Source organism: Myotis nattereri (assembly GCF_964212035.1).
Source record: "Myotis nattereri genome assembly, chromosome: Y".
Classification (NCBI taxonomy): domain Eukaryota; kingdom Metazoa; phylum Chordata; class Mammalia; order Chiroptera; family Vespertilionidae; genus Myotis; species Myotis nattereri.
The window spans coordinates 13,003,673-13,030,484 of NC_138094.1; the positions used below are offsets into that span (position 1 = coordinate 13,003,673).

Genomic DNA, 26,812 nt, shown 5'->3' on the forward strand with positions numbered 1-26,812 from the left:
AAACACTTCCAGCAAACAAAAGTCCTAGGCCAGATGGATTTACAGAAGAATTTTCCCAAATGTGCAAAGAACAAACACATATCCTCCTCAAACTATTCAAAAAAATTCAAGAAGAAGGAACACTTCTAAGCTCTTTTTACAAAGCCAGCATTATATCAATTCCAAAACCAGAAACTACAAAAAAAGAGAATTATAGGACAATATCCCTAATGAACACGGATGCTAATATCCTCAGCAAGAGGAGAATCAAGATGGCAGGTTAGGTAAATGCCTGTACTTGCTGCCTCCCACAACCAAATCAAAATTACAGCTAAAATACAGAACAACCATCCTCCAGACCATGAGAAAACTGGCTGAGTGGAAATACTACAACTAGAGAGGTAAAGAAGAAAGTGCATTGAGACTGATAGGAGGTTCAGAGGCATGGAACGGGCTGGTCTGGCACCTAGGTGTGCCACTTTGTTAATCAGGAGGGAGATTGCCTCTGCAGAGGCCACCTGAAGGAGCAAGAGGTCCCAGCACCATATCAGACACCCAGCTCAGGGTTCCAGAGCTGGGGAAAGAGGTCCCTACAGGAAGTAAGAAATATGGGCTGTAAAAACCAGTGTGGATTGGGGCTGAGTAACATACAGGTTGCTGGAGACCTAGCTGCTCCTCTTAAAAGGCTGACACCACAAACTGAATTTATAAGCTCTGAGCTCCTCTGCTGGATGAGGCTGTCGTGGTCCCAGACATATACGGAGAGAAATGGGACTGTTTAGCAGCAGGGCAGGAACTCAGAGGTGGCTTTCTTCCAGATGGAGGAGCTCTCAGTGGTCATTGTTCCCAAGCTGAGACCTCCCTGGTGCAGAGCTGACTGGCAGCCATTTCTCTTTGCTCCACCAAGGTGAATACCTAAGACCCCACCCCACCCAATTTATAACACCACCCAAGCTCTGTGCAGCAGCTTTTGCATATGAATGGCCTGTTCTTTCTCAGGCTAAAACCTGTCAAACAAGCTGCAGCTGGGTCAGGGAGTCCCAAACTTATAAATAAAAGGCATCAAAACTGGCATCAGAACCAGCCTGCCTTGCTTCACAGCTGGGCCTCCTCTGGACACTTCCAAACCTGACTCAAAGAGGAGGAATCTGCATATGTCTCTGTAGCTCCTGCTGGATGGCTCCAGGCAGAGGCTGTCTTTCCACCGCCCTGGAGACCCAAGAACCAGTGTACCCAGTAGTCAGTATGAGACCATACCAGATTACAATGTTTCACATCCATAAGAGATACACTCAAGGGGCAGACTCAGTGAGCACCAAAGTCCCACTAAAGCAAGTCCTGCTCCATAAGGGTGTCTCCTGCACACCAGCTCTCCCACTCTAGTCACAGCTGGTCCCTACAGCCAATTGGCCTGGAGGTCAATTCCTCTAAATAACACCAACAGCAATTAAGGCTTAACTGCAACAAAACTGTGCGCACAGCATACAAAGGATGTCCATATCAGGTGATTGGGTAGGCTGAGCCACTGGGCCCTATAGGACACCTACTACACAAGGCCACTCTACTAACTCAAGGAGACTTAGCAGCAACCTAATACATAGAAACAAACACAGGAAAGCAGCCAAAATGTGGAGACAAGGAAACATGTCACACATGAAAGAAATGGAAGAAAACAAACTACTAGATATAGAGTTCAAAACCACAGTTATAAGATGACTCAAGAATCTTCTAGAAACCTCTGAGGAACTTTGCCAGAAGCCGGTCCATCCTGGCTGCTTGACACAGTCGCTACAGGATAGAAACATCTGCACAGCATATGTTTCAAGGGACCTGGCGTACATAGCATACTGTTCTTAATATGTTTGCTCCCCTTAGCGCTGTGTGTTTTAACCAAGGTCACCTCTCCAAGACAGGTTGTTTCCCCAGGTAGGGATTTTTCCCTGAAGTTAGGGAGGGGATGAAACTCCTTAACTAAGTGCCAGGCGGGTAGTTAATCACTTTAACTACAAACAATCATGCTTAAGCTACATAATCTTTACTCCCTGGAATGGAGATAAGAAACACCCTAACCTTTGTAATAGAAATTGACAGGATTAAAATCAACTGGTATAAATACGGATGTAACAAGACAATAAACAGCAGAACCTCTCTGGAGATCCAGACCAGAAGTTGGCTGTAGATCCTGGCTGGAGATCCTGGGTAGGCTGCTGATCAACTGAACACTGTCTCTGTGTCCTTCCTTCTTCGCCGACTTCGTCTACGCCTTTGAGAACCCCTGGACCTGCTGGGGTTGGATCCCAGCAGAACTTGGTGATACTTACAGGGATCTTAGGGAGAATGCCAAGAAAATTGAAAAGGACCATACACTGAAATAAAAAATAATATACAGGTATTCAACAGTAGACTAGTGAATCCGAAGAATCAAATCAATGATTTGAAACATGAGGAAACAAAAAACACCCAACCAGAAGAGAAAAAAAAAATTATTTATTTATATTTTAATTAAATCTTTATTGTTCAGATTATTACATTTGTTCCTCTTTTTTCCCCCATAACTCCCCTCCTCCCAGTTCCCGCCCCACCCTCCTCCCTCACTCCCCACCCACTGTCCTCATCCATAGGTGCACGATTTCTGTCCAGTCTCTTCCCGCATCTCCCACACCCCTTTCCCTCCCAAGAATGGTCAGTCCATTCCCTTTCTATGTCCCTGATTCTATTATAATCACCAGTTCATTCTGTTCATCAGAATATTTATTCACTTGATTCTTAGATTCACTTGTTGATAGATGCATATTTGTTGTTCATAATTTGTATCTTTACCTTTTTCTTCCTCTTCCTCTTCTTAAAGGATACCTTTCAGCATTTCATATAATCCTGGTTTGGTGGTGATGAACTCCTTTAGCTTTTCCTTATCTGTGAAGCTCTTTATCTGACCTTCAGTTCTGAATGATAGCTTTGCTGGATAAAGTAATCTTGGTTGTAGGTTCTTGGTATTCATCACTTTGAATATTTCTTGCCACTCCCTTCTGGCCTGCAAAGTTTCTGTTGAGAAATGAGCTGACAGTCGTATGGGTATTCCCTTGTAGGTAACTGAGTTTCTTTCTCTTGCTGCTTTTAAGATTCTCTCTTTGTCTTTTGCTCTTGGCATTTTAATTATGATGTGTCTTGGTCCTCTTTGGATTCCTTTTGTTTGGGGTTCTCCACGCATCTTGGACCTGTAAGTCCATTTCTTTCACCAGGTGGGGGTAGTTTTCTGTCATTATTTCTTCAAATAGGTTTTCAATATCTTGGTCTCTCTCATCTTCTGGCATCCCTATAATTCTGATGTTGGTACGCTTGAAGCTGTCCCAGAGGCTCCTTACACTATCCTCGCATTTTGGGATTCTTTTTTCATTCCGCCCCTCCGGTTGGGTGTATTTTGCTTCCTCGCATTTCAAATCATTGACTTGATTCTTGCGCTCCTCTGGTCTGCTGTCGGGAGTCTGTATAATATTCGTTATTTCAGTCCATGTATGCTTAATTTCTAGTTGGTTCCCCATCATAACAACGAGGGTCTCATTAGTTTTCTTGTAGATCTCATTAAGTTTATCGGCGGCTTCTAAACAGTTCTTGAGAGACCTTAAAAGTGTGGTTCTGAACTCTATAGCTTCCATTGACAATTTTGTCCTGTTTCTTTGTCTCCGCATTTTGTTATGCTTTCTTGGTGCACCCCCTAGTGGTCTTTGTGCGCAGTCTTGTAGTTAAGCCTTGATTGTTGTAGCTAATACCAGGGAGGGTTTGACCTCCAGGCCAAGTGGCTGTAGAAAAAAGAATTAAAAAATATGAAGATAGAGTAAGGAGCCTCTTGGACAACTTTAAGTGCACCAATATCCAAATTATGGGGGTGCCAGAAGATGAAAGGGAGAGCAAGATATTGAAAACTTATTTGAAGAAATAATGGCAGAAAACTTCCCCTACCTGGTGAAAGAAGCAGACTTTCAAGTCCAGGAAGCTCAGAGAACCCAAAAGAAGAGGAATCCAAAGAAGACCACATCAAGATACATGATAATTAAAATGCCAAGGCTATAGATAAAGAGATAATCTTAAAAGCAGCAAGTTAATTACCTACAAGGGGTGCCCATATGACTCAGCTGATTTCTCAACAGAAACTATGCAGGCCAGAGGGAGAAGCAAGAAATATTTAAAGTGATGAATAGCAAGAACCTATGACCAAGTTTACCCAGCAAAGTTATCATTTCGAATTGAAGGTCAGATAAAGAGCTTCAGTCAAGAATAAGCTAAAAGAGTTTATCACCACCAAACTAGTATTATATGAAATGCTGAAGGGTATTCTTTAAGAAGAGGAAGAAGCCAAAACCGGTTTGGCTCAGTGGATAGCGTCGGCCTGCGGACTGGAGGGTCCCAGGTTCGATTCCGGTCAAGGGCATGTGCCTGGGTTGTGGGCAGGAGGCAGCTGATCGATGTTTCTCTCTCATCGATGTTTCTAACTCTCTATCTCTCTCCCTTCCTCTCTGTAAAAAATCAATAAAATGTATTAAAAAAAAAGAAGAGGAAGAAGAAGGAAAGGGTAAAGATAAAAAATATGAGCATCAAAGTGACAACAAAGATATATCTATCAACAATTGAATCTAAAAATCAAATGAATAAAAAATCTGCTGAACAAATTAAACTGGTGAATGGCATAGAATTAGAGGCATGGAAATGGGACAGACTGACAATTCTTATAGGCAAGGGGATTTGGAGGGATGGTGGGAAGAGATTAGACAAAGATCTTATATGCATTACCTATGGACACAGACAATAGGATGGCGAGGGCCTGGAGTAGGGTGGGAACTGGGTGGAGGTAAACTATGGGGGGAAAAAAGATGGGCATCTGTAATAATCTCAACAATAAGTATTAATAAATGAAATAAATAAAAAATAAATCCTCAGCAAAATATTAGCATATCAGATCCAACAATATTTTGAAAAGGCTAGAGACCCAAGCACAAAATTTGTGCAAGGGGCTTGGCCCTTGCAGCTGCCTTGGCTTGCCTAGGCCTCACAGTCCTGGCTTCGTCCAGAAGGCCATCTAGAAGGATGCGAGGAAGGTTGTTCAGCTGTCCAGTCCAATTACCACATTATGCTTTTATTATTAGAGATCATATACCATGATAAAGTGGGATTTATTCCAAGGTTATAAGGCTGGCACAATATTTGCAAATCAATAAGTGTGATACATCACATAAATAAAATGAAAAATAAATACCACATGATCATATCAATAGATGCAGAAAAAGGATTTGATAAAATCAAGCACTCTTTTTTGATAAAAACTCTCAAAAGAGTGGAAATAGAGAGATCATATCTCAACATAATATAGGCCATATATAACAAAACTACACACAACATAATACTGAATGGACAAAAACTAAAAGTGTTTCCCTTAACAAGAGGAATAAGAAAAGGATGTCCACTTTCACCACGCTTACTCAACACTGCATGAATCCATGCATGGTTGGGGTCCCTCTGCCTGTCCAATGATTGGGGCTGATCAGGGCTCTCTCACCCACTTCTGATTGGGGCCAGTAGCTGGAGAGAGACCAAGGGAGGGCTCCAGGGCCTGTCTGGCCTAATCTCACCCAGTCCTAATTGGCGGGACTCAAGCTGCAAATTAACCTAATGGTCCAAGCATCTGCCCCCTGGTGGTCAGCACATGTCATAGTGACTAGTCGGCCAACTGCACAGTCCGACACTTAGCATATTAGGCTTTATATATATACTAGAGGCCCTGTGCACAAAAATTTGTGCACTTGGGGGGAGGGGGGTCCCTCAGCCCGGCCTGTGCCCTCTCGCAATCTGGGACCCCTCGGGAGATAACAACCTGCTGGCTTAGGCCTGCTCCCAGGTGGCAGAGGGCAGGCCCAATCCCTAGGTGCAGCCCCTGGTCAGGCTCAGAGCAGGGCTGATTAGGGAGTTGGGTTGCTGTCCCCTGTCATGCACAGAGCAGGGCGAATCAGGAGGTTGCAATGCCACCCTCAGTCACGCTCAGGGTAGGTATGATTGGGGGGTTGGGGCACCGCCCCCTGTCACACTCAAGGCAGGGTCAATGGGGAGGTTGCGGCGCCACCCCCTGTCATGCACAGAGCAGGGCCAGTCAGGGGGTTGGGGAGCTCCCCCCTGTCACGCACAGAGCAGGCCCATCAGGGGGTTGGGGCTCCGTAACCTGTCACGCACAGAGCAGGGTCGATCAGGGGTTTGGAGAGCTCTCTTCTGTCACACACAGAGTAGGGCTGATAGGGGAGTTGGGGCGCCACACTCTGTTACACTCAGGGCAGGACCGATCAGGAGGTTGGGGCGCCACACCCTGTCACACACAGAGCAGGGCCGATCAGAGGGTTGGGGTGCCGCACCCTGTCACACACAGAGCTGCAGGGCGATCAGGGGTTTGGGGAGCTCCCCCAATCAGGCACAGAGCAGGGTTGATCAGGAGGTTGGGGCGCCTTCCCCTGTCACAAACAGAGCAGGGCGGATAGGGAGGTTGTGGTCCCGCCTCCTGTCACACACAGAGCCACACAGCAATCAGGGGGTTTGGGCGCTGCCCCCTGTCACGCTGATCCCGGTGCCAGGAGGCCTCGCGGCTCCGCTGATCCTGGTGCTGGGAGGCATATTACCCTTTAACTATATAGGATAGAGGCCTGGTACATGGGTGGGGGCCAGCTGGTTTGTCCTGAAGGGTGTCCTGGATCAGGGTGAGGGTCCTGCTTGGGTGCCTGGTCAGCCTGGATGAGCAGATGATGGCTGTTTTCAGCTGGTCACACCCCGTTCAGGGTGGGGGTCCCCAATGGGGTGCCTGGCCAGTCTGGGTGAGGGGCTGAGGGCCATTTTCAGACTGGCAGGTGACTGAAGCTCCAAACCTCTCCTTTTTTTCTTTTTTTTTTTTAATTCTGGGATTTATTTACCTGCTATGGCTGTCACTGGAGCTGAGAGCCGGCTTTAGCTCGGAGGCTTGGCTCCAGCTCTGAGACCTTGGCTGCTGAAAGCATTTATCTGGGTTTGTTTGGGTTCTATAATTGTAACACTTTTGTGGTCCTGCTCGCTCCAGCTCTGACACCTGAAATCAGGTTTCTGGGGATTTTTTAGCTTCTATAATTGCAACATTGTTTCTTAGAGTGCAAGCTCAGAGGCTGGCAGCAGCAGGCGGGGAACGTTGGCTTCCTCCTTCACTGAAGCAAGCCTCCTGTTTGCTTCAGCTGTCAGGCTGCCGGCTGCCATATTGGTTGGCAGTTAATTTGCATATCTTGCTGATTAGCCAATGGGAAGGGTAGCGAAGTTACTGTTAATTACCATGTTTCTCTATTATTAGATAAGACTAGAATCCCAGTGCACAAAATTCATGCAAGGGAGGGGGGGTCCCCTCAGCCCAGCCTGCACCCTCTCCAATCTGGGATCCCTTTCACAATCTTGGACCTCTGGCTCCTAATCGCTCATATGCCTGCCTGCCTGGTTGCCCCTAAATGCCTCCTACTGCCGGCCTGGCCACCCCCAACTGCCCCCATGCTGGCCTGGTTGCCCCCAACTGTGCCCCCTGCCAGCCTGGTCACCACTGATGCCTCCTCCCCCACTGGCCTTGTCGCCCAACGCAGCCTGCTGTTTATTTATTTGGTCATCCCTCACTAACCCCCCTGCCGACCTGGTCACACCATGCGACTGCTTGTTCAGTTGTTTGGTTGTCCCTCACTATCCCCCCTGCTGGCCTGGTCTTGTGAGGGTGTGAGGGTTAATTTGCATATTACATCTTTATTATATAGCAATAGATAGTAACTCAAGGTGCGGAATGCCCCGCATGCACTTTCTCCTGCCCCTGGTCTTGGAGACCGCATGTCTTTCCAAGGCTCTGCTCACCATCATCAGCTGCCACATGAAGTAAATTGAATTGTGTGTGTGTAAACCCTTTGCAGGCTCCATGAATGTGTCTTAACTTAGCTGCAGTTCCAATTACTCCAACATAAGGAGAGACACCCTCATTATCAGGTAACACCATCATGGTAAGACTCCTCCTCAGCCTACTTCAGTGGTTTTAAATAGGCCATGAGTTTCCCTAAATGGTTTGTCTCAGTGAATAGAACCACATCCTGTGGACTGAAGGGTCCTGGGTTTGATTCCAGTCAAGAGCACATTCCTGGGTTTCAGGCTTAATCCCCAGGAGGTGGTGTGTGGGAGGCAGATCGATTCTCTCTCATCATTGATGTTTCTCTCTCTCTCTCTCTCTCTCTCTCTCTCTCTCTCTCTCTCTCTCTCTCTCTCTCTGCCTTCCTCTCTGAAATCAAAAAATATATATTAACAAAAATAATAAATAGGCCATTAATCAAATGTTGCTGCTCTCCATCCAGTCCCCTCAAACCCTCTTTTGTCTTTGACCCTCCCCACACACACACTCTGCTAGGGTCTGTAAAATGGGGTCAGGATTTCTACTTCAACCAAGGGCAAAGCTTCCACATGGCCCTCCTTCCCCGCCTGTCTCTGCCCCCAGTCCTGTGGGGTTTCTCTCCTTCCCCTCCATCTAACTTGGTGGGCCCTGCTCTGACCCCTCCTCATGTGACCTCCTGTCTACAGCCTCCCACTTTCTCCTCTGGGAGTGGAGCTCTCCAAAGGCTGTGTGGGAATTGAGGGGGGTTGTGTAGAGTGGGGTGGGGCAGGCAAAGCAGTGTGGGGTGTGCAGTGGTGGAGAGCTGTGTGGGGCAAGCCCAAGCTTTGGAGAAGAGCTGGGGTGACAAGTCACCGGGAGGAGGAGGGAGAGATGTGGTGCTTGTCCCATGAGAGAGGCATTGAGCTCCTCAGCTGCCCCCACCCATTAGCTTTTCTAGACCCCTGCACAACTATCACCCTCCACCCCTTGATGCCTCCACTTCAAGTTTTGGACTCAGTTTCTCTGACAGCCCCACCCCTCTCTCTGTTGCATTCCAGGGGCCCGAAGCTGCACCTTGGCTTTGGGCAGGTATGCCTGGCCTGCCCCCTGTAATGGTGCTACCCACTCTCCTGGAGTAGTTAGTGAAACTTAACAAATAAAAATAAGCATCTCTGAATATTATAAATCGTGCACTGAGAATGCCACAGGCTGCAGAGGGCTCTTGAATCAAGTGTAGCAGCCTTCCCTCCCACTCCATCCCTCCTGGCTCCCACTGCCATCCTCATCCATCCAGCGGCCAAACCCTGGGAGCTTCCTGACAGCTCTCTCCTCACACCTCACTTTCCAGTCCAACCCACCAGCGCCTGCAGCAAGCTAAGTTACTGGTCCGAGCGTCTGCCCATTGGTGGTCAGTGCATGTCATAGAGACTGGTTAAGCTGTCAAACTCCCAGCCAAACTCTAGTCGAGGAAACAATTTGTATATTAGGCTTATATTATATAGGACTAGAGGCCTAGTGCACAAAAATTCATGTATTTGGGTGGGAGGGTTACCTCAGCCCGGCAAATCCTGACCTTTACTTGTGGTAAATAAATAATAAAAAACATAAAGCACATATGTACATACATCGAAATGACGAAACATTTTTTTATAAATAAATGGGAGATGAAGACTAACCACAAAACGGTAAGTCGAGACCTACATAACCCAAGGATTGACTGTATTTAGGTCCGTTCCCCATTTTTTGATTGGATTGTTTATCTTCCTTTTGTTAAGTTGTATGACTTCCTGTAAACTTTGGAGATTAAACCCTTATCTGAAATAACATTGGCAACTATATTCTCCCATGCAGTGGGCATTTTTATTGTTTTGTTGATGGTTTCATTTGATGTGCAGAAGGTTTTTATATTGATGTAGTCCCATTTGTTTATTCCCTTATTAGTTTCCATTGCCCTAGGATCTGTATTGGTGAAGACACTGCTTTGATTATGTTGAGCTATGATTCCTCTATTCCCACTTTGCTGATGGTTTTTATCAAAAATCACGGCATATGTCTGAGATCTTGCTGCCTGTAGATTCCTCTAAGATTTTTATGGTTTCCCATCTTACATTTCAGTCCTTTATCCATTTTCAGTTTATTTTTGGGTACGGTGTACGTTGGTGGTCTAGTTTCATTTTTTTACATGTATCAGTTCAATTTTCCCAACACCATTTATTGAAGAGACTGTATTGATTCCATTGTATGCTCTTGCATCTTTTGTCAAATATTAATTGAGCATACTGGCTTGGGTAGAATTCTGGGTTCTCTATTCTATTCCATTGTTCTATATGTCTGTTCTTGTGCCAGTACTGGGCAGCTCTGAGAACAGTGGCTTTGTAATGTAGCTTGATATCTGGTATTGAGATCCCACCCACTTTGCTCTTCTTTCTCAGGATTGCTGTGGCTATTTGGAGTTTTCTTAATTCTATATGAATTGTTGTTTTCTCTAGGTTGCAAAATATGCTGTTGGTATTTTAATGGGGATTGCATTGAATCTATAGATTGCTTTGAATAGTATGGACATTTTAATGGTGTTGATTCTACCAATCCATGAACAAAGTGTGTTCTTCTATCTATTTATGTCTTTATCTATTTTTTCAATGTTCTATAGTTTTCTGAGTACAGGTCAATTTCCTCCTTAGTTATCAGCCTGTTGAGATTTTTTGATTCTTCTTGGTTGAGTTTTGGAAGGTCTTATTTTTCTAGAAATGTGTCCATTTCCTCTAGGTTGTCAAGTTTTTCATAGTATTTTTTTTAACAATCCTTTGTATTTCTGTGGGGTCTGTTGTTATTTTGCCTCTTTCATTTCTGATTTTGTTTATCTAGGTCCTATCTCTTTGTTCCTTGGTGAGCCGCCTAGATTTTCATCAATTTTGTTTATTCTTTCAAAGAACCAGCTCTTGGTTTCATTGGCCATATATATTTGGTCTCTAAGTCATTTATTTTTGTTTTGGTCTCTATTATCTCTTTCCTTCTGTTCACTCTGGGCTTTCCTTGCTACTCTCTAATTCTTTATGTTGTAGAGTTAGATAATTTATTAACATTTTTCCTTGTTTATTTTGAGGTAGGCCTGTAGAGCTATAAACTTCCCTCTCAGAACTGCTTTCACTGTGTCCCATAGATTTTGGATTGTTGTGTTTTCACAACAATGGATTGTCATTTGTTTCAAGGATGTTTTTAACTTCTCTTTGATCTCTTTGGCAACCCAATCATTATTTAATAGCATGCTATTCAGCTTCCAAGTGTTTGAATTTTTTTGATTGTTTTTATTGTAGTTGATTTCATTTTTAAAAAAAATTCTTTATTACTTAAGGTATTACAAATGTGTCTTCGTCCCCCCCATTAAACCCCTTTTCTCCTCCCCCTCCCCCCACTCATGCTCTCATCCCCCTGTTGTCCGTGTCCATTGGTCTGGCTTATATGCATGCATACAAGTCTTGCCCCCTCCCTTGCCTACTTTCCCTCTGGGGATTAATAGCCTGATCGCTGTTTCTCAGTCTTTGGATCTGTCCCTGTTCATCAGTCTCTGTTGTTCTCTATATTCCACAAATGAGTGAAATCATGAGGTATTTATCTTTCTCTGACTGGCTTATTTCACTTAGCACACTGCTCTCCAGTTCCATCCATTCTGTTACAAAAGGCAAGAGTTCCTTCTTTTTTGCCGCAGCATAGTATTCCATTCTGTAAATCGACCACAGTTTTTTGATCCACTCATCTGTTGATGGGCACTTACACTGTTTCCAAATCTTAGCTATAGTAAAATGTGCTGCTATGAAAATAGGAGTGCATATATCCTTTCTGATTGGTGTTTCTGGCTTCTTGGGATATATTCCTAGAAGTGGGGTCACGGGGTCAAATGGGAGTTCCATTTTTAGTTTTTTGTGGAAGCTCCATACTGCTCTCCACAGTGGCTCACCAGTCTGCATTCCCACCAGCAGTGCACGAGAGTTCCTTTTTCTCCACATCCTCTCCAGCACTTGTTGTTTGTTGATTTGTTGATGATAGCCATTCTGACAGGTGTGAGATGGTACCACATTGTCGTTTTGATTTGCATCTCTCATATAATTAGCGACTTTGAGCATGTTTTCAAATGTCTTTGGCCTTTTGTATGTCCTCTTTCGAAAAGTGTCTCTTTAGGTCTGTTGTCCATTTTTTGATTGGATTGTTTATCTTCCTATTGTTAAGTTTCATGAGTTCTCTGTAAATGTTGGAGATTAAACACTTATCCGTGATATCATTGCCAAATATCTTCTCCCATGCAGTGGGTCTTCTTGTTGTTTCTTTTATTTCTCTGCTTTTCTTTTTTTATTTTTTTAAGTTGTTTTATCGCTTAAAGTATTACAAAGAGTATTACATATGTCTCCTTTTTTCCTGCCCTTAACAATCCCCTGGCCTCCTGTACCCCCCACTGTCTTATGTCCATTGGTTATACTTATATTCAAGTCCTTCGGTTGATCTCTTACTCCAACCCCTTCTGCCCCACAACCCTCCCCGGTCTTCCCACTGTAGTTTGACAATCTGTTCGAGGCTGCTCTGCCTCCATATCTATTTTTGTTCATAAGTTTATAATGGTCTTAATTATCCATAAATGAGTGAGATCATGTGGTATTTTTCCTTCATTGACCGGCTTATTTCACTTAGCATAATATTCTCCAGTTCCATCCATGCTGTTGCAAATGGTAAGAGTTCCTTCTTTTTTACACCAGCATAGTATTCCATCGTGTAGATGTACCACAGTTTTCTAATCCATTTTTCTACTTATGGGCACTTAGGCTGTTTCCAGATCTTAGCTATGGTGAATTGCACTGCTAAGAACATATGGGTGCATATATCCTTTCTGATTGTTGTTTCTGTTTTCTTGGGATATATGCCTAGAAGTGGCATCATGGGGTCAAATGGGAGTTCCACTTTTAGTTTTTTGAGGAAACTCCATACTGTCTTCCATAGTGGCTGCACCAGTCTGCATTCTCACCAGTAGTGCACGAGAGTTCCTTCTTCTCCACATCCACTCCAGCACTTGTCATTTTTTGATTTGTTGATGATAGCCATTCTGACAGGTGTGAGATGGTACATCATTACTGTTTTGATTTGCATTTCTCTGATGATTAGTGACTTTGAGCATGTTTTCATATGTCTCTTGGCTTTCTGAATGTACTCTTTTGGAAGGTGTCTATTTTGATCATTTGTCCATTTTTGATTGAATTGTTTATCTTCCTTTTGTTAATTTGTAGGAGTTCCCTGTAAATGTTGGAGATTAAACCCTTATCGGAGATAACATTGACAAATATGTTCTCCAATATGGTGGGCTTTCTTGTAGTTTTATTGATGGTTTTCTTGGCTGTGCAAAAGCTTTTTATTTTGATGTAGTCCCATTAGTTTATTTTCTCTTTAGTTTCCAATGCCCTAGGAGCTGTATCAGTGAAGAAATTGTTTCAGCATATGTCTGAGATTTTGTTGCCTTTGGATTCTTCTAGTATTTTTATGGTTTCTCTTCGTACATTTAAGTCCTTTATCCATTTTGAGTTTATTTTTGTGCATGGTGTAAGTTGGTCGTCTAGTTTCATTGTTTTGCCTGTATCTGTCCAATTTTCCCAACACCATTTATTGAGGAGACTATCTTGACTTCATTGTATGTTCTTGCCTCCTTTATCAAATATTAATTTTGCATATTGGTTCGGGTCAATTTCTGGGCTCTATATTCTATTCCATTGATTCTTCTTGTTGTTTTGTTGATGGTTTCCTGTGCCATGCAAAAGCTTTTTATTTTGATGTAGTTCCATTTGTTTATTTTCTCTTTAGTTTCCATTGCCCTAGGAGCATTATTAGAGACGAAATTCCTTCAGCATATGTTTGCGATTTTGCTGCCTGTGGATTCCTCTAGTATTTTTATGGTTTCCCATCTTACGTTTAAGTCTTTTATCCATTTTAAGTTTATTTTTGTCTATGATGTGAGTTGGTGGTCTAGTTTCATCTTTTTGCATGTATCTGTCCAATTTCCCCAACACCGTCTTGACTCCATTGTATTCTCTTGCCTCCTTTGTCCAATATTAATTGGGCATAGTAGTTTGGGTCGATTTCTGGGTTCTCTAATCTATTCCATTGATCTAGATGTCTGTTCTTGTGCCAGTACCAAGCTGTTTAAGAATGGTGACTTTGTAATACAAGTTATTATCTGGTATTGAGATCCCACCTACTTTGTTCTTCTTTCTCAGGATTGCTGCAGCTATTCGAGGTCTTTTTTTATTCCAGATGAATTTTTGGAACATTTGCTCTAGTTTGTGAAATATGCCATTGGTAATTTAATGGGGATTGCATTGAATGTATAGATTGCCTTGGGTAGTATGGACATTCTGATGATGTTGATTCTACCAATCCATGAAGATGGTATGTTCTTCCTTCTGTTTATGTTTTTCTCTATCTCTATTTTCAGTGCCCCGTATTTTCGCACATAGGTTTTTTACCTCCTTAGTTAAGTTTATTCCTTGGTATCTTAATTTTTTTGGTGCGATGGTAAATGGTATTGCTTTTTTAATCTCACTTTCTATAAGTTCACTATTGGTGTATAGAAATGCCATAGATTTCTTGGTATTAATTTTGTATCCTGCTACATTGCCAATTCATTTATTAAGTCTAATAAATTTTTGATGGAGTCTTTAGAGTTCTCTATGTACAGTATCATGTCATCTGCTAAAATGACAGTCTTACTTCTTTTCCAATTTGGATACCTTTTATTTCTTCTTCTTGTCTGATCGCAAATGCTAGTACTTCCATTACTATGTTGAACAGAAGTGGTGAGAGGGGCATCCCTGTCTCGTTCCTGTTCTTAGGTGGAATGGTTTTAGTTTTTGTCCATTGATTATGATGTTGGCTTTCGGTTTGTCGTATATGGCTTTTATTATGTTGGGGTGTGATTTTTCTATTCTTACCTTGCTGAGAGTTTTTATCAAGAAAGGGTGTTGAATTTTGTCAAATGCTTTTTCTGCATCAATTGATATGACTGTGGTTTTTTTCTCTCAATTTGTTTATGTGATGTATTACGTTTATTGATTTGCGGAGATTATACCTTCCTTGCATCCCTGGGATAAAACCTACTTGGTCATGGTGTATAATCTTTCTTATGTATTGCTGGACATGATTTGCTAAGATTTTTGTTGAGGATTTTGGCATCTATGTTCATGAGGGATATTGGCCTGCAATTCTCTTTCATTGTGTTGTCTTTATCTGGTTTTGGTATTAGGGTGATGCTGGCTTCATAGAACGAGCATGGAAGTGTTTCTTCCTCTTGAATTTTTTTGAATAGTGTGAGGAGGATAACTTTTATTTCTTTCTTGAATATTTGGTAAAACTCCTCTGTGAAGCCGTCTGGCCCTGGGCTTTTGCTTGCTGGGAGCTTTTTGATGACTGCTTCAATTTCTTCCATAGTAATTGGCCTGTTGAGATTTTTAGATTCTTCCTGATTGAGTTTTGGAATGTTGTATTTTTCTAGGAATATGTCCATTTTCTCCAGGTTGTCTAGTTTGTTGGAATAGAGTTGTTCATAGTATTTTCTAACAATCCTTTGTATTTCTGTGAGGTCTGTAGTTATTTCTCCTCTTTCAGTTATGATTTTGTTTATTTGGGTTCTCTCTCTTTGTTTCTTGGTAGCCTGGATAGAAGTGTATCAATCTTGTTTATTCTTTCAAAGAACCAGCTCTTGGTTTTGTTGATCTTTTGTATTGTTTTTTTTTTTTTTGTCTTTTATCTCCGCTCTGATCTTTATTATTTTCTTCCTTCTGCTTACACTGGGATATTCTTCTTGCTCTCTTTCTAAATCTTTTAGTTGTGGGGTTAAGTAATTTATTCTCATTGTTTCTTGTTTCTTGCAGTAGGCTTGTAGAGCTACGAACTTCCCTCTGAAGACTGCTTTCGCTGTGTCCCATACATTTTGGATTGTTGTGTTTTCATTGTCATTTGTTGCCATGATGTTTTCTATTTCTTCTTTGATCTCTCAGGTAACCCAGTCCTTGTTTAATAGCGTGCTATTTATTCTCCATGTGTTGATTTTTTTTGGATTGTTTTTGTTGTAGTTGATTTCTAGTTTTATGCCAGTGTGGTCTGAGAATATGCTTGATATTATTTCAATCTTCTTGAATTTGAGGAGACTTTGCCTGTTACCCAATATATGGTCTATCTTTGCAAATGACTAATGAGCACTTGAGAAGAATGTATATTCTGTGGCTTTGGGTGAAATGTTTTGAAGATGTCAATTAATTCCATCTGATCTAGTGAGTCATTTAGGATTGATATTTCTTTGCTGATTTTTTGTTTAGAGGATTTGTCCAATGGTGATAGTGGGGTGTTAAAGTCCCCTACTATGATCAATCTCTCCCTTGATCTCCTCCAGAAGTTTTCTTACATTTTTGGGTGCTCCTATATTGGGTGCGTATGTGTTTACCAGAGCTATTTCTTCTTGTTGGATTGCTCCCTTTAGTATTATGAAGTGGCCTTCCTTATCTCTTTTTATGTCCTTCACTTTGAGATCTAATTTGTCAGATATAAGTATTGCTACCCCAGCTTTTGGTTTTATTTTCATTTCCATTCACCTGAGAAACCTTTTCCATCCCTTTACCCTCAGTCTGTGTTCATCTTTTTTTTCTGAGGTGGGTTTCCTGTAGACAGCAGATATATGGGTCATGTTTTCTTATCCACTCAGTTACCCTATGTCTTTTGATCGTGGCATTTAATCCATTTACATTTAAAGTTATTATTGATAGACACTTGTTTGTCACCTTTTTGTTCTTTACCCCTGTGTTCCTTCTTTGTTTCCTATTTTTTCTTTTTACAGCAGACCCTTTAGCATTTCTTGCATTGCTGGTTTGGTGGTAATAAACTCCCGTAGACCTTTTATGTCTGTGAAGCTCCTGATTTGACTCTCAATTTTGATTGATAGCCTTGCTGGGTACAGTATTCTTGGATTCAGACCCTTCCTTTGCATGACTTTGTATATTTCATTCCATTCCCTTCTTGCCTGATGTGTTTCTGGTGAGAAATCAGTCACTAGTCTGATGGAGGGTCCTTTGTAGTTAACTTTCTGTCTCTGGCTGCTTTTAAGATTCTTGCTTTGTCATTGGTGTTTGCCAATTTAATTATAATGTGCCTAGGATTCGGTCTTTTGGGGTTCATTTTGTTTCAGACTCTGTGAGCTTCATGGATTTGTGAGTTTTTTCTTCCCTATGTCAGGGAAGTTTTCTGTCATTATTTTTTCAAACAGGTTTTCTACTCCTTGCTCAGTTTCCCCTCCCTCTGGCACCCTTATTATTCGGATGTTCTTTCGTTTTGTGTTGTCCCAGGGTTCTCTTAGGCTCTCTTCCTTTTTTTTATTTTTTTTTCTAGAAGCTACTCTGCTTGGGTATTTTTTTCTACCTTGTCTTCTAGCTCACTGATGCGGTACTCTGCTTCTTCTAGTCTACTTTTGATGCTTTCTATTGAGTTCCTTATAGCAGTGATGTCATTTTTCAATTCTTCTTGGTTTTCATTCATTTCCTCTTGATTATTACACATATTGTTGAATTTGTCTTCCATTCTTTCATCCACCGTATGGCCATTTCTCTGAATTCTTTCTCTGGCAGGTTGCTTGCCTCCATTGCCTCCATTTCGTTTACTTCCTTTTCTGGTGATGCCTGTTTTTCTTTCATATGTGGGCTGCTTCTTTGTTTCACCATGATCCCTCTTCTCCAGATGTTTGGTTATGTAGTTCTCTCTCTGTTGTGTTGAATTAAAGACACAAAATACAACAAAAGGAGTGCAAAAATGGAATTGGGAAACGGGAGAAAAAAAAGTAAGAGAGAAAAGACAGAGAATGAAATAGAAGAGGGGAAGAGAGTATTTATATAGAGACAAAACTCCAATAGAACCACCACTCATCCCAACCAATTCCAGCAACAGATCCCTGGAGATGAATGCAAACTAAAAACAACCACTAATATCAAGGGAGGCAAGGAAAAACATAAGCAAAAAAATAACCGGAGAAAAAAATACCAACAGGAAAAGAAAAAGCAAAAGCAAAACAATCTCACAAACAAGCATAAAAAAACCCAATATACTCAACAATCAAGCAAACAAAACTAAACAACAGAGAGAAGAAAAAAATTTGGATAGTGAAGAAAGATAAGAGAGAGGTATATATGGATTTAGAGCAGGGGATTGGAAATTAGATATATAAGTAGGGTGAAATTTAGACAGGGGGTGAAAAAGGAATAGGGAAAATCTAAATCAGGAATAGGGTAAGAGTAACAGGACAACAAAGGGGAAAAGTGAGGAAAAGAGTTTTGGCATAACAGTAAAGTTGAGGTAGAGAAAAATGATGCTAAAAGAACGATGAAAATAAAATAAAGAGAAAATAAAATGACACTTTAAAAAATGGTAAAGTGGTAGTAGTAATAATACTGGTTTAAAATAAAAATGTAGTAATTAAAGAGGTAAAATCAGGTGATGAAAAAAGAAAAAAAAATAGTTTCTTAATTAAAAGGTGAAAAAAGAACTAAAAATAAAAATGTACAGTAGTGAAGGTGCTTCAGGTCCTCTACTCTTCTTTCTGGCATGCTTTAGTCCTGCCAGGTTTTCAGGAGGGTGCTGAATTTCCCTGCGATACACTGTTCCTCTGTGTTGTAAACCACAGTCCTGATTTTAAGGCAGGCTGTATTTGTTTCCCAGATTGCCTTTATTTGTATTTACAGAAGAGTCAGTTCTGGATCAGCACCTGGGTGGCAGTGTTTCTGGATAGACCTCCGAGGCTATAAGTCCTCTCTGTCCAGCAGTTAGGGTTTATTTTCCCGATCACACTTAAAACTGGTTTGGGAGCGTCGACTGTCCTAGATCCTGTTCTTTAATTGTTACTCCCACTCTGTTTCCCAGGTTCCACAAAAACAACTTTCCCCTGCAGTCTGTGTGAGTGACCCTGACTGGGCAATCCCATGTACTGGGTTTAATAATCAAACGCAAAGATTTAAGGGGAAGAGAGAGAACAAGAGCCTGAGAAGTTGCGCGAATTCACAACCCCCCACCTTTCAGCTCTGTGCGCAGTCCCTTCCGTGCACCCTCTCTTCCCCAGTGCAAAGTAGCTGGCACACTGGCAAAATCCAAGGCTGCTTTTTTGCATCCAGTCCAGCTATGGACTTATTTTTAGCTTTCCCTTCTGCCAGCAGCCCTGCGGGAGCCCTCCCACACTCACAGATCACGCTGGCCCCAACGGCCGTGGACTTTGTGGGGCTCAGATTTCCCCTGCGCGTATGCATGTTCCTCTCTCCAACCTGAATTGCAAACCACACCTTTAGGGGAAATTTGACCTTTCCATAGAGAGAAGCAGGGATCCTCTAAGTTCATGTAGTCTCGATGCTTGGGATCCGTTGTTTCTGGGTTAGTAGCCGATATCTGGATGCTGTGGATGCCTGGTCTTTTGATGGATATGCTTCCAATAACAGCCACTCAAGATGGCATGGTCTCCAGCAGCTGAGCCAGTGCTCCGGGAGAGATTTCAGCCGCAGTCTCCAACTTTCCCCTTTCTCCGGGAGTCCTCCGCCTTTCCCAGCCGCAAACTGTCTCTCAGCTGAATATCTTCTGCTTATTAGGGCTGTATGTGACCCGTTTCAGCTGCTCACCCTTATCTGCTCCGGGACAAGGCACAGGACATGTCCCTCTATACCTCTGCCATTTTCTTCTCCCCATAAAATTATTTTCTTTGCTACTTCATAACTGTAATTTTGCTACTGTTATGAATCTTAATGTAAATATCTGATATGCAGGATGTATTTTCATTGTTACAAATTGAACATAATTAAAGCATAGTGATTAATCACAAAAACAATATGTAATTATGTTATGTGTTTTCTGATGGTCTTAGGCGACCCCTGTAAAAGGGTCATTTGACCCCCAAAGTGGTCGTGACCCAAAGGTTGAGAACCACTGGTCTAGAAGATCTATCTAGTGTTGTCAGTGGAGAATTAAAGTCCCCTACTATGATTGTATTGCTGTTGACACTCTCCTTTTAAATCCTTCACAAGTTTTCTTTTCTTTTTTTTTTCATAAATTGGCTGCTACTATAATGGGTGCCTATATGTTTTCCAGGGTTATATCCTCTTGTTGAATCATTCCTTTTAGTATTAGGAAGTGGCCTTCATTGTCTCTTTTTATGGCCTTTATTTTGAAGTCTATTTTGTCAGATATGGATATTGCTCCCCATCTTTTTTTCCCCCAATTTGATTTGTTTGGAAAATATTTTTTCTATCTCTTCACTTTCATCCTGTGTGAGTCCTTGTTCTGAGGTGGGTCCTTATGGAGAGCATATATATGGGTCATGTTTTCTTATCCATTAATCTACCCTATGTCTTTTGGTTGGAGAACTTACATTTAAGGTTATTATTGATAGGTACTTTTTTGTTGTCATTTATATTTTTACTAGAGGCCTGGTGCATGAAATCCATGCCTAACTGGTGATCAGGCCTATCAATGGAGCGACCAGCAGGGCAATCGGGGGTCGCGGGGCCTGATGGCACCCACCTTGGCTGGCCTGAGGCCTATGGGCTGGTGGCAGCTCCTGTATTGAGTATCTGCACCCTGGTGGTCAATGCATGTCATAGCAACCAGTCATTCTGCCAGTCCTTCGCCATTTGGTCTATTTGCATAATATATGAAGAGAGATTACTTTCCTTCATACTTTCCAATTTGGATGCCTTTTATTTCCCTTTATTGCCTAATTGCTCAAATACTATGTTGAATATAAGTGGTGAGAGAGGGAATCCTTGTCTTACACTTCAACTTTCACCATGGAGTATGATATTACATAAAGGTTTGTCATACGTAGCCTTTATGATGTTGAAATAGTTCTCTTCTATTCCTACTTTTATAATTCTTATGTCATCAGTGTTGACTTTTTAAAAATCCTTTCCTTGTATCATGTCCTTTTAATGATTATATTTATTTCCTCTTTATTATGTCAATGTGGTAGACTACATTGGTAGATTTTCTTACATTGAACCTTATTTTCATTCAAGGAATCAATCCCACTTGATCATGGTGAAAAACATTAAAATATGTTGCTGAATTCAGTTTGCTAGAATTTTGTTAAGAATTTTGTACCATTGTAAATATTGGCTATTGGTCTGTGATTTTACTTGTTGTGGTTTTGTCTGCCTTTGGTGTCAGGGTGATGTAAGATTCATAGAATGAATTAGGAAGTGTTAGGAAGTGATTTTCCTAATCAAGTTTTAAAAACATTTAAGAAGGACTGGTGTTAGTTTTTGAAATTGGTGTTAGACTTTGTAGAATTCTCTGGTGAAGCCATCAGATTCAGAGCTTTGATTTATTGGGAGATATATTCTTATTACTGATTGAAAAGTCTTACTATTTATAGGTCTATTCAGATCTTCTATTTCTTTGTGGTATAGTCTTGGTAATTTTTCTGATTATAGGAATTTGTCCATTTTACCTAAGTTACCCAGTTTGTCAGCGCATATTTGCTCATACAGAGGCAGGAAAATCCCCAGGCAGGTGGAATAGAAAAACTGAGATAAGAAGATTAAATGGGCCAAACACTTTGAACAACTTAAAGCCAGCTAGTAAATCCTAAGACCATATTTTCCCCAACCAAGGACACTTGAGAACCAATGGTTTATATCTCTCCTCCACAAATAGGTAATACATAGCTTAAATCACTCTGGTCAGGAAAATAGAGAATAGAAAGTCAATTAATGACTTTGTTCTATCTAAACTTAAGGACAAATAAAGTCATGGGGACAATAACAAAATCCCAATTAGATCCAGGTAGACCCAAGATAAAAGTAAAATAGTAAAGCAGACGAAAGAATAATCCATATAGGGTCATTTTAATGCACTAGCATATTTGTAAAGCACCTGAAAAGCTAATGAATATTTTGATGAAATCCCCCCTAAGATTCTCACCCCCAAAGGAAAATTCAACAATCAATCCAATGATATGTGTGGGTTCGCTCTAGACTAGAGAAAGCCCATGCTGTTGTCTGCCAAAAACTTTTTCCTTCCTCCTAAACTCTAAGTGTCCTCATGAGACCTGCAATGGAGAGATCAGTGGGCAGTGGCAGCTCATCCTTGGCTTACCCACTGATCGTGTCTCCAAGGCCCCTTCTTTTCTGACTTCTCAGTGGGATAAAAGCAGCCCCGCCTTGGCTCACTTCTTTCCTATAACATTTCTAGAGAGCTAAGAAAAGAATTGCCTGGGCTCTCTCCTGTTGCTTCTTTTACCCAGAGTCCTTCCTTCATTTCAATATTTACAGCTTTAATAAATGTAATCTCAAAATCACCTGAACTTATTTTGTGAAATCTTTCCTGCATGGCTGGTATGATGCAAACCTGCTCTGGGCCAGTCCATGTCCAGCAATAACTCTTCTTTTTTTCATTTAAATTCTTTATTGTTTAAACTATTACATAAGTCTCCCTTTTCCCCCATTGACCTCTCCTTAGCTGCCCTCAACGCCACCCCGTCTGTGTCCATTGGTTATGTTCATATACATGTATACAAGTCCTTTGGTTGATCTCTTACCTCCTCACCTTCTGCATTCCCTTATAGGTTGGACAGTCTGTTCGATGCTTCTATGACTCTGGCTCTATTTTTGTTCATTAGTATATGTTGTTCATTATATTCCACAAATAGTGAGGTCATGTGATATTTATCTTTCTCTGACTGGCTTATTTCATTTAGCATAATGCTCTCTAGTTCCATTCATGCTGTTGCAAATGGTAGGAATTCCTTTTTTTTTTTTTTTTTTTTTACAGCATTGTAGTATTCCATTGTGTAGATATACTACAGTTTTCTAATACACTCATCTGGGCACTTAGTCTGTTTCCAAAACTTAGCTATTGTAAATTGTGTGGCTATGAACACAGGGGTGTATATATCCTTTCTTATTGGTGTTTCAGATTTATTGGGATATGTTCCTAGAAGTGGGATTACTGGGTCAAATGGGAGTTCCATTTTTAATTTTTTGAGAAAATGCCATACTGGTTTCGACTGGTTGCATCAATCTGCATTCCCAGCAGCAGTGCAAGTGGGTTCCTTTTTCTCCGTATCCTCTCCAGCACTTGTCACTTATTGATTTGTTGATGATAGCCATTCTGACTTGTGTGAGGTTGTACCTCATTATTGTTTTGATTTGTATCTCTCAGATGATTAGTAACTTTGAGCATGTTTTCATATGTCTCTTGGCCTTCTGTACGTCTTCTTTTGAAAAGTGTCTATTTTGGTCCTTTGCCCATTTTTTTTTAATATATTTTATTGATTTTCCACAGAGAGGAAGGGAAAGAGATAGAGAGTTAGAAACATCGATGAGAGAGAAACATCGACCAGCTGCCTCCTGCACATCCCCCACTGGGGACGTGCCCGCAACCCAGGTACATGCCCTTGACCGGAATCGAACCTGGGACCTTTCAGTCCGCAGGCCGACGCTCCATCCACTGAGCCAAACCGGTTTCGGCTCTTTGCCCATTTTTTAAATTGGATTATTTATCTTTCCTTTGATAAATTGTATAAATTCCCTGTAAATGTTGGAGATTAAACCCTTATCAGAGGTAACATTGGCAAATGCGTAGGTTCTCCCATGCAGTGGTCTTTCTCGTTGTTTTGTTGATGGTTTCTTTTGCTGTGCAGAAACTTTTCATTTTGATGTAGTCTCATTTGTTTATTTTCTCCTTAGTTTTCCTTGTCCTAGGAGTTTTATCAGTAAACATATTGCTATGAGTTATGTCTGAGATTTTGTTGCCTTTAGAGTCCTCTAGTATTTTTATGGTTTCTGGTTGTACTTTTAAGTCCTTTACCCATTTTGAGTTTATTTTTGTGTATAGTCTAAGTTAGTGGTCTAGTTTCATTTTTTTGCTTCTAATCTGTATAATTTTCTCAACACCATTTATTGAAGAGACGTTTTTCACTCCATTGTATGCTCTTGCCTCCTTTGTCAAATATTAATTGAGCATAATGTCTTGGATCAATCTCTGAGTTCTCTGTTATGTTCATTGGTCTATATGTCTGTTCTCGTGCTTTGTAGTATTTTTGGTATTGTGATCCCTCCAACATTGTTTGTTCTCATAATTGCTGCAGCTATTTGGGGTCTTTTTTTTTTTTATTATTCCAGATGAAATTTTGGAGAGTTTGTTCTAGGTATTTGAAGTATGTCGTTGGCATTTTAGAGGGGATTGCATTGAATCTATAGATTACTCTGGGTAGTATGGACATTTTAATGATGTTGATTCTACCAACCTATGAACATGGTGTATTCTTCCATTTGTTTATGTCTCCCTGTATCTCTCTCTCTCTCTTTTTTTTTTCAGCGTCCTGTAATTTTCTGAGTACAGGTGTTTTATCTCTGTGGTTAAATTCCTAGGTATCATAATGTGTTGTTTGCAATGGTAAATGGAATTGTTTTTATTAGTTTCTCTTTCTGTGAGTTCATTGTTGGTATATAAAAAAGCAATAGATTTCTGGGTGTTAATTTTGTATACTACTATACTGCCAAATTCATTAGTTCTAGTAGTTATTTTTGATGGAGTCTTTAGTGTTTTCTATGTACAATATCATGTCGTCTGCAAATAATGACAATTTTACTTCTTCTTTTACAATTGGGATGCCCTTATTTCTTTTTCTTGTCTGATTGAAATGGCGAGCACTTCCAGTACTATGTAAAACAGAAGTGGTGAAAGTGGGCATCCCTGTCTTGCTCCTGTTCTTAGGGGGAATGGTTTTAGTTTTTACCATTAAGTATGATGTACTGCAGGTTTGTCACACAAGGCTTTTATTATGTTGAGGTATCATCCCTCTACTTTCACTTTCCTGAGAGCTTTCATCACAAAATGGTACTGGATTTTGTCAAATGCCATTTCTGCCTAATTGATATGATTATATGACTTTTTAAACATTTTCAATATATTTTTTTATTCTAATTTTTTTCAATCTTTAATTTCTTCATTGATTAAGGTATTACATATGTAACTTCATTGCCCCATAACACCCCCCCCACACACACACACACTCATGCCCTCACCCCCCTGTTGTCTGTATCCATTAGATGGGCTTACATGCATGCATACAAGTCCTTTGGTTGATCTCCCCCCTCACCCCCACTCTCCCCTACTTTCCCTCTGAGGTTTGACAGTCTGATCGCTGCTTCTCTGTCTCTGGATCTGACCCTGTTCATCAGCGTATGTTGTTCACTATATTCCACAACTAAGTGAGATCATGTGATATTTATCTTTCTCTGATTGGCTTATTTCACTTAGCATAATGCTCTCCAATTCCATCCATGCTGTTGCAAATAGTAAGGGCTCCTTCTTTTTTACTGAAGTGTAATATTCCATTGGTATATATGTACCACAATTTTTTAATCCACTCATCTGATGATGGGCACTTAGGCTGTTTCCAAATCTTAGCTATGGTGAATTGTGCTGCTATGATCATAGGGATGCATAAATCCTTTCTGATTGGTGTTTCTAGCTTCTTGGTATATATCTAGAAGTGATATCACTGGGTCAAATGGGAGTTCCATTTTTAGTTTTTTGAGGAAACCCCATACTGTCCTCCACAGTGGCTGTACCAGTTTTTATTTCCACCAGCAGTGCAAAAGGGTTCATTTTTCTCCACATCCTCTCCAACACTTGTCTGTTGATTTGTTGATGATAGCCATTCTGACAGGTGTGAAATGATACTGTATTGTCGTTTTGATTTGCATCTCTCATATAATTAGTGACTTTGAGTATTTTTTCATATGTCGTTTGGCCTTCTGTATGTCCTCTTTCGAGAAGTGTGTATTTAGGTCCATTGCCCATTTTTTGATTGGATTGTTTATCTTCCTTTTGTTAAGTTATATGAGTTCCCTGTAAATGCTGGAGATTAAACCCTTATCAGTGATAATATTAGCCAATATGTTCTCCCATACAGTGGGCTTTCTTTGTTGTTTTGTTGATGGTTTCCCTTTGCTGTGCAGAAGTTTTTTATTTTGATGTAGTCCCATTTGTTTATTTTCTCTTTAGTTTTCATTGCCCTAGGAGCAGTATCAGTGAAGAAATTACTTCAGCATATGTCTGCAATTTCGTTGGCTGTGGATTCGCCTAGTATTTTTATGGTTTCCCAACTTATGTTTAAGTCCTTTATCAATTTTGAGTTCTTTTTTTAAAAATTAAATCTTTATTGTTCAGATTATTATAGTTGTTCCTCTTTTTTCCCCCCATAGCTCCCCTCCACTTGGTTCCCACCCCACCCTCTGCCCTTCCACCCCCAATGTCCTCATCCATAGGTGTACAATTTGTCCAGTCTCTTCCCCCAGCTCCCATACTCCTTTCTCCCCAAGAATAGTCAGTCCACTACCTTTGTATGCCCTTGATTCTATTATATTCACCAGTTTATTCTGTTCATCAGGTTATTAATTCACTTGATTTTTAGATTCACTGTTGATAGATGTGTATTTGTTGTTCATAATTGTATCTTTACCTTTTTCTTCTTCTTCCTCTACTCAAAGGATACCTTTCAGCCTCTCAGATAATACTGGTTTGTTGGTAATGAACTCCTTTAGCTTTTTCTTATCTGTGAAGCTCTTTATCTGACCTTCAATTCTGAATGATAGCTTTGCTGGGTAAAGTAATCTTGATTGTACGTTCTTGCTATTCATCATTTTGAATATTTCTTGCCACTCCCTTCTCGCCTGCATAGTTTCTGTTGAGAAATCAGCTGACAATCTTATGGGTACTCCCTTGTAAGTAACTGACTGTTTTTCTCTTGCTGCTTTTAAGATTCTCTCTTTGTCTTTTGCTCTTGGCATTTTAATTATGATGTGTCTTGGTGTGGTCCTCTTTGGATTCCTTTTGTTTGGGGTTCTCTGCGCTTCCTGGACTTGTAAGTCTATTTCTTTCACC

At 40.9% G+C, this 26,812-nt stretch overlaps 1 protein-coding gene across 1 annotated transcript in view; it reads left to right on the forward strand.

Moving 5' to 3' along the window:
* The window catches only part of LOC308512339 (centriole and centriolar satellite protein OFD1-like), a gene marked incomplete at both ends in the record, with an annotated part of 114,819 nt that extends 90,519 nt beyond the window's left edge, over positions 1-24,300 (forward strand). The window contains 1 exon segment of the mRNA XM_081082113.1: positions 24,292-24,300. Coding sequence (XP_080938239.1) covers positions 24,292-24,300 — 9 coding nt within the window.
* Positions 24,301-26,812: the final 2,512 nt, after the last annotated feature.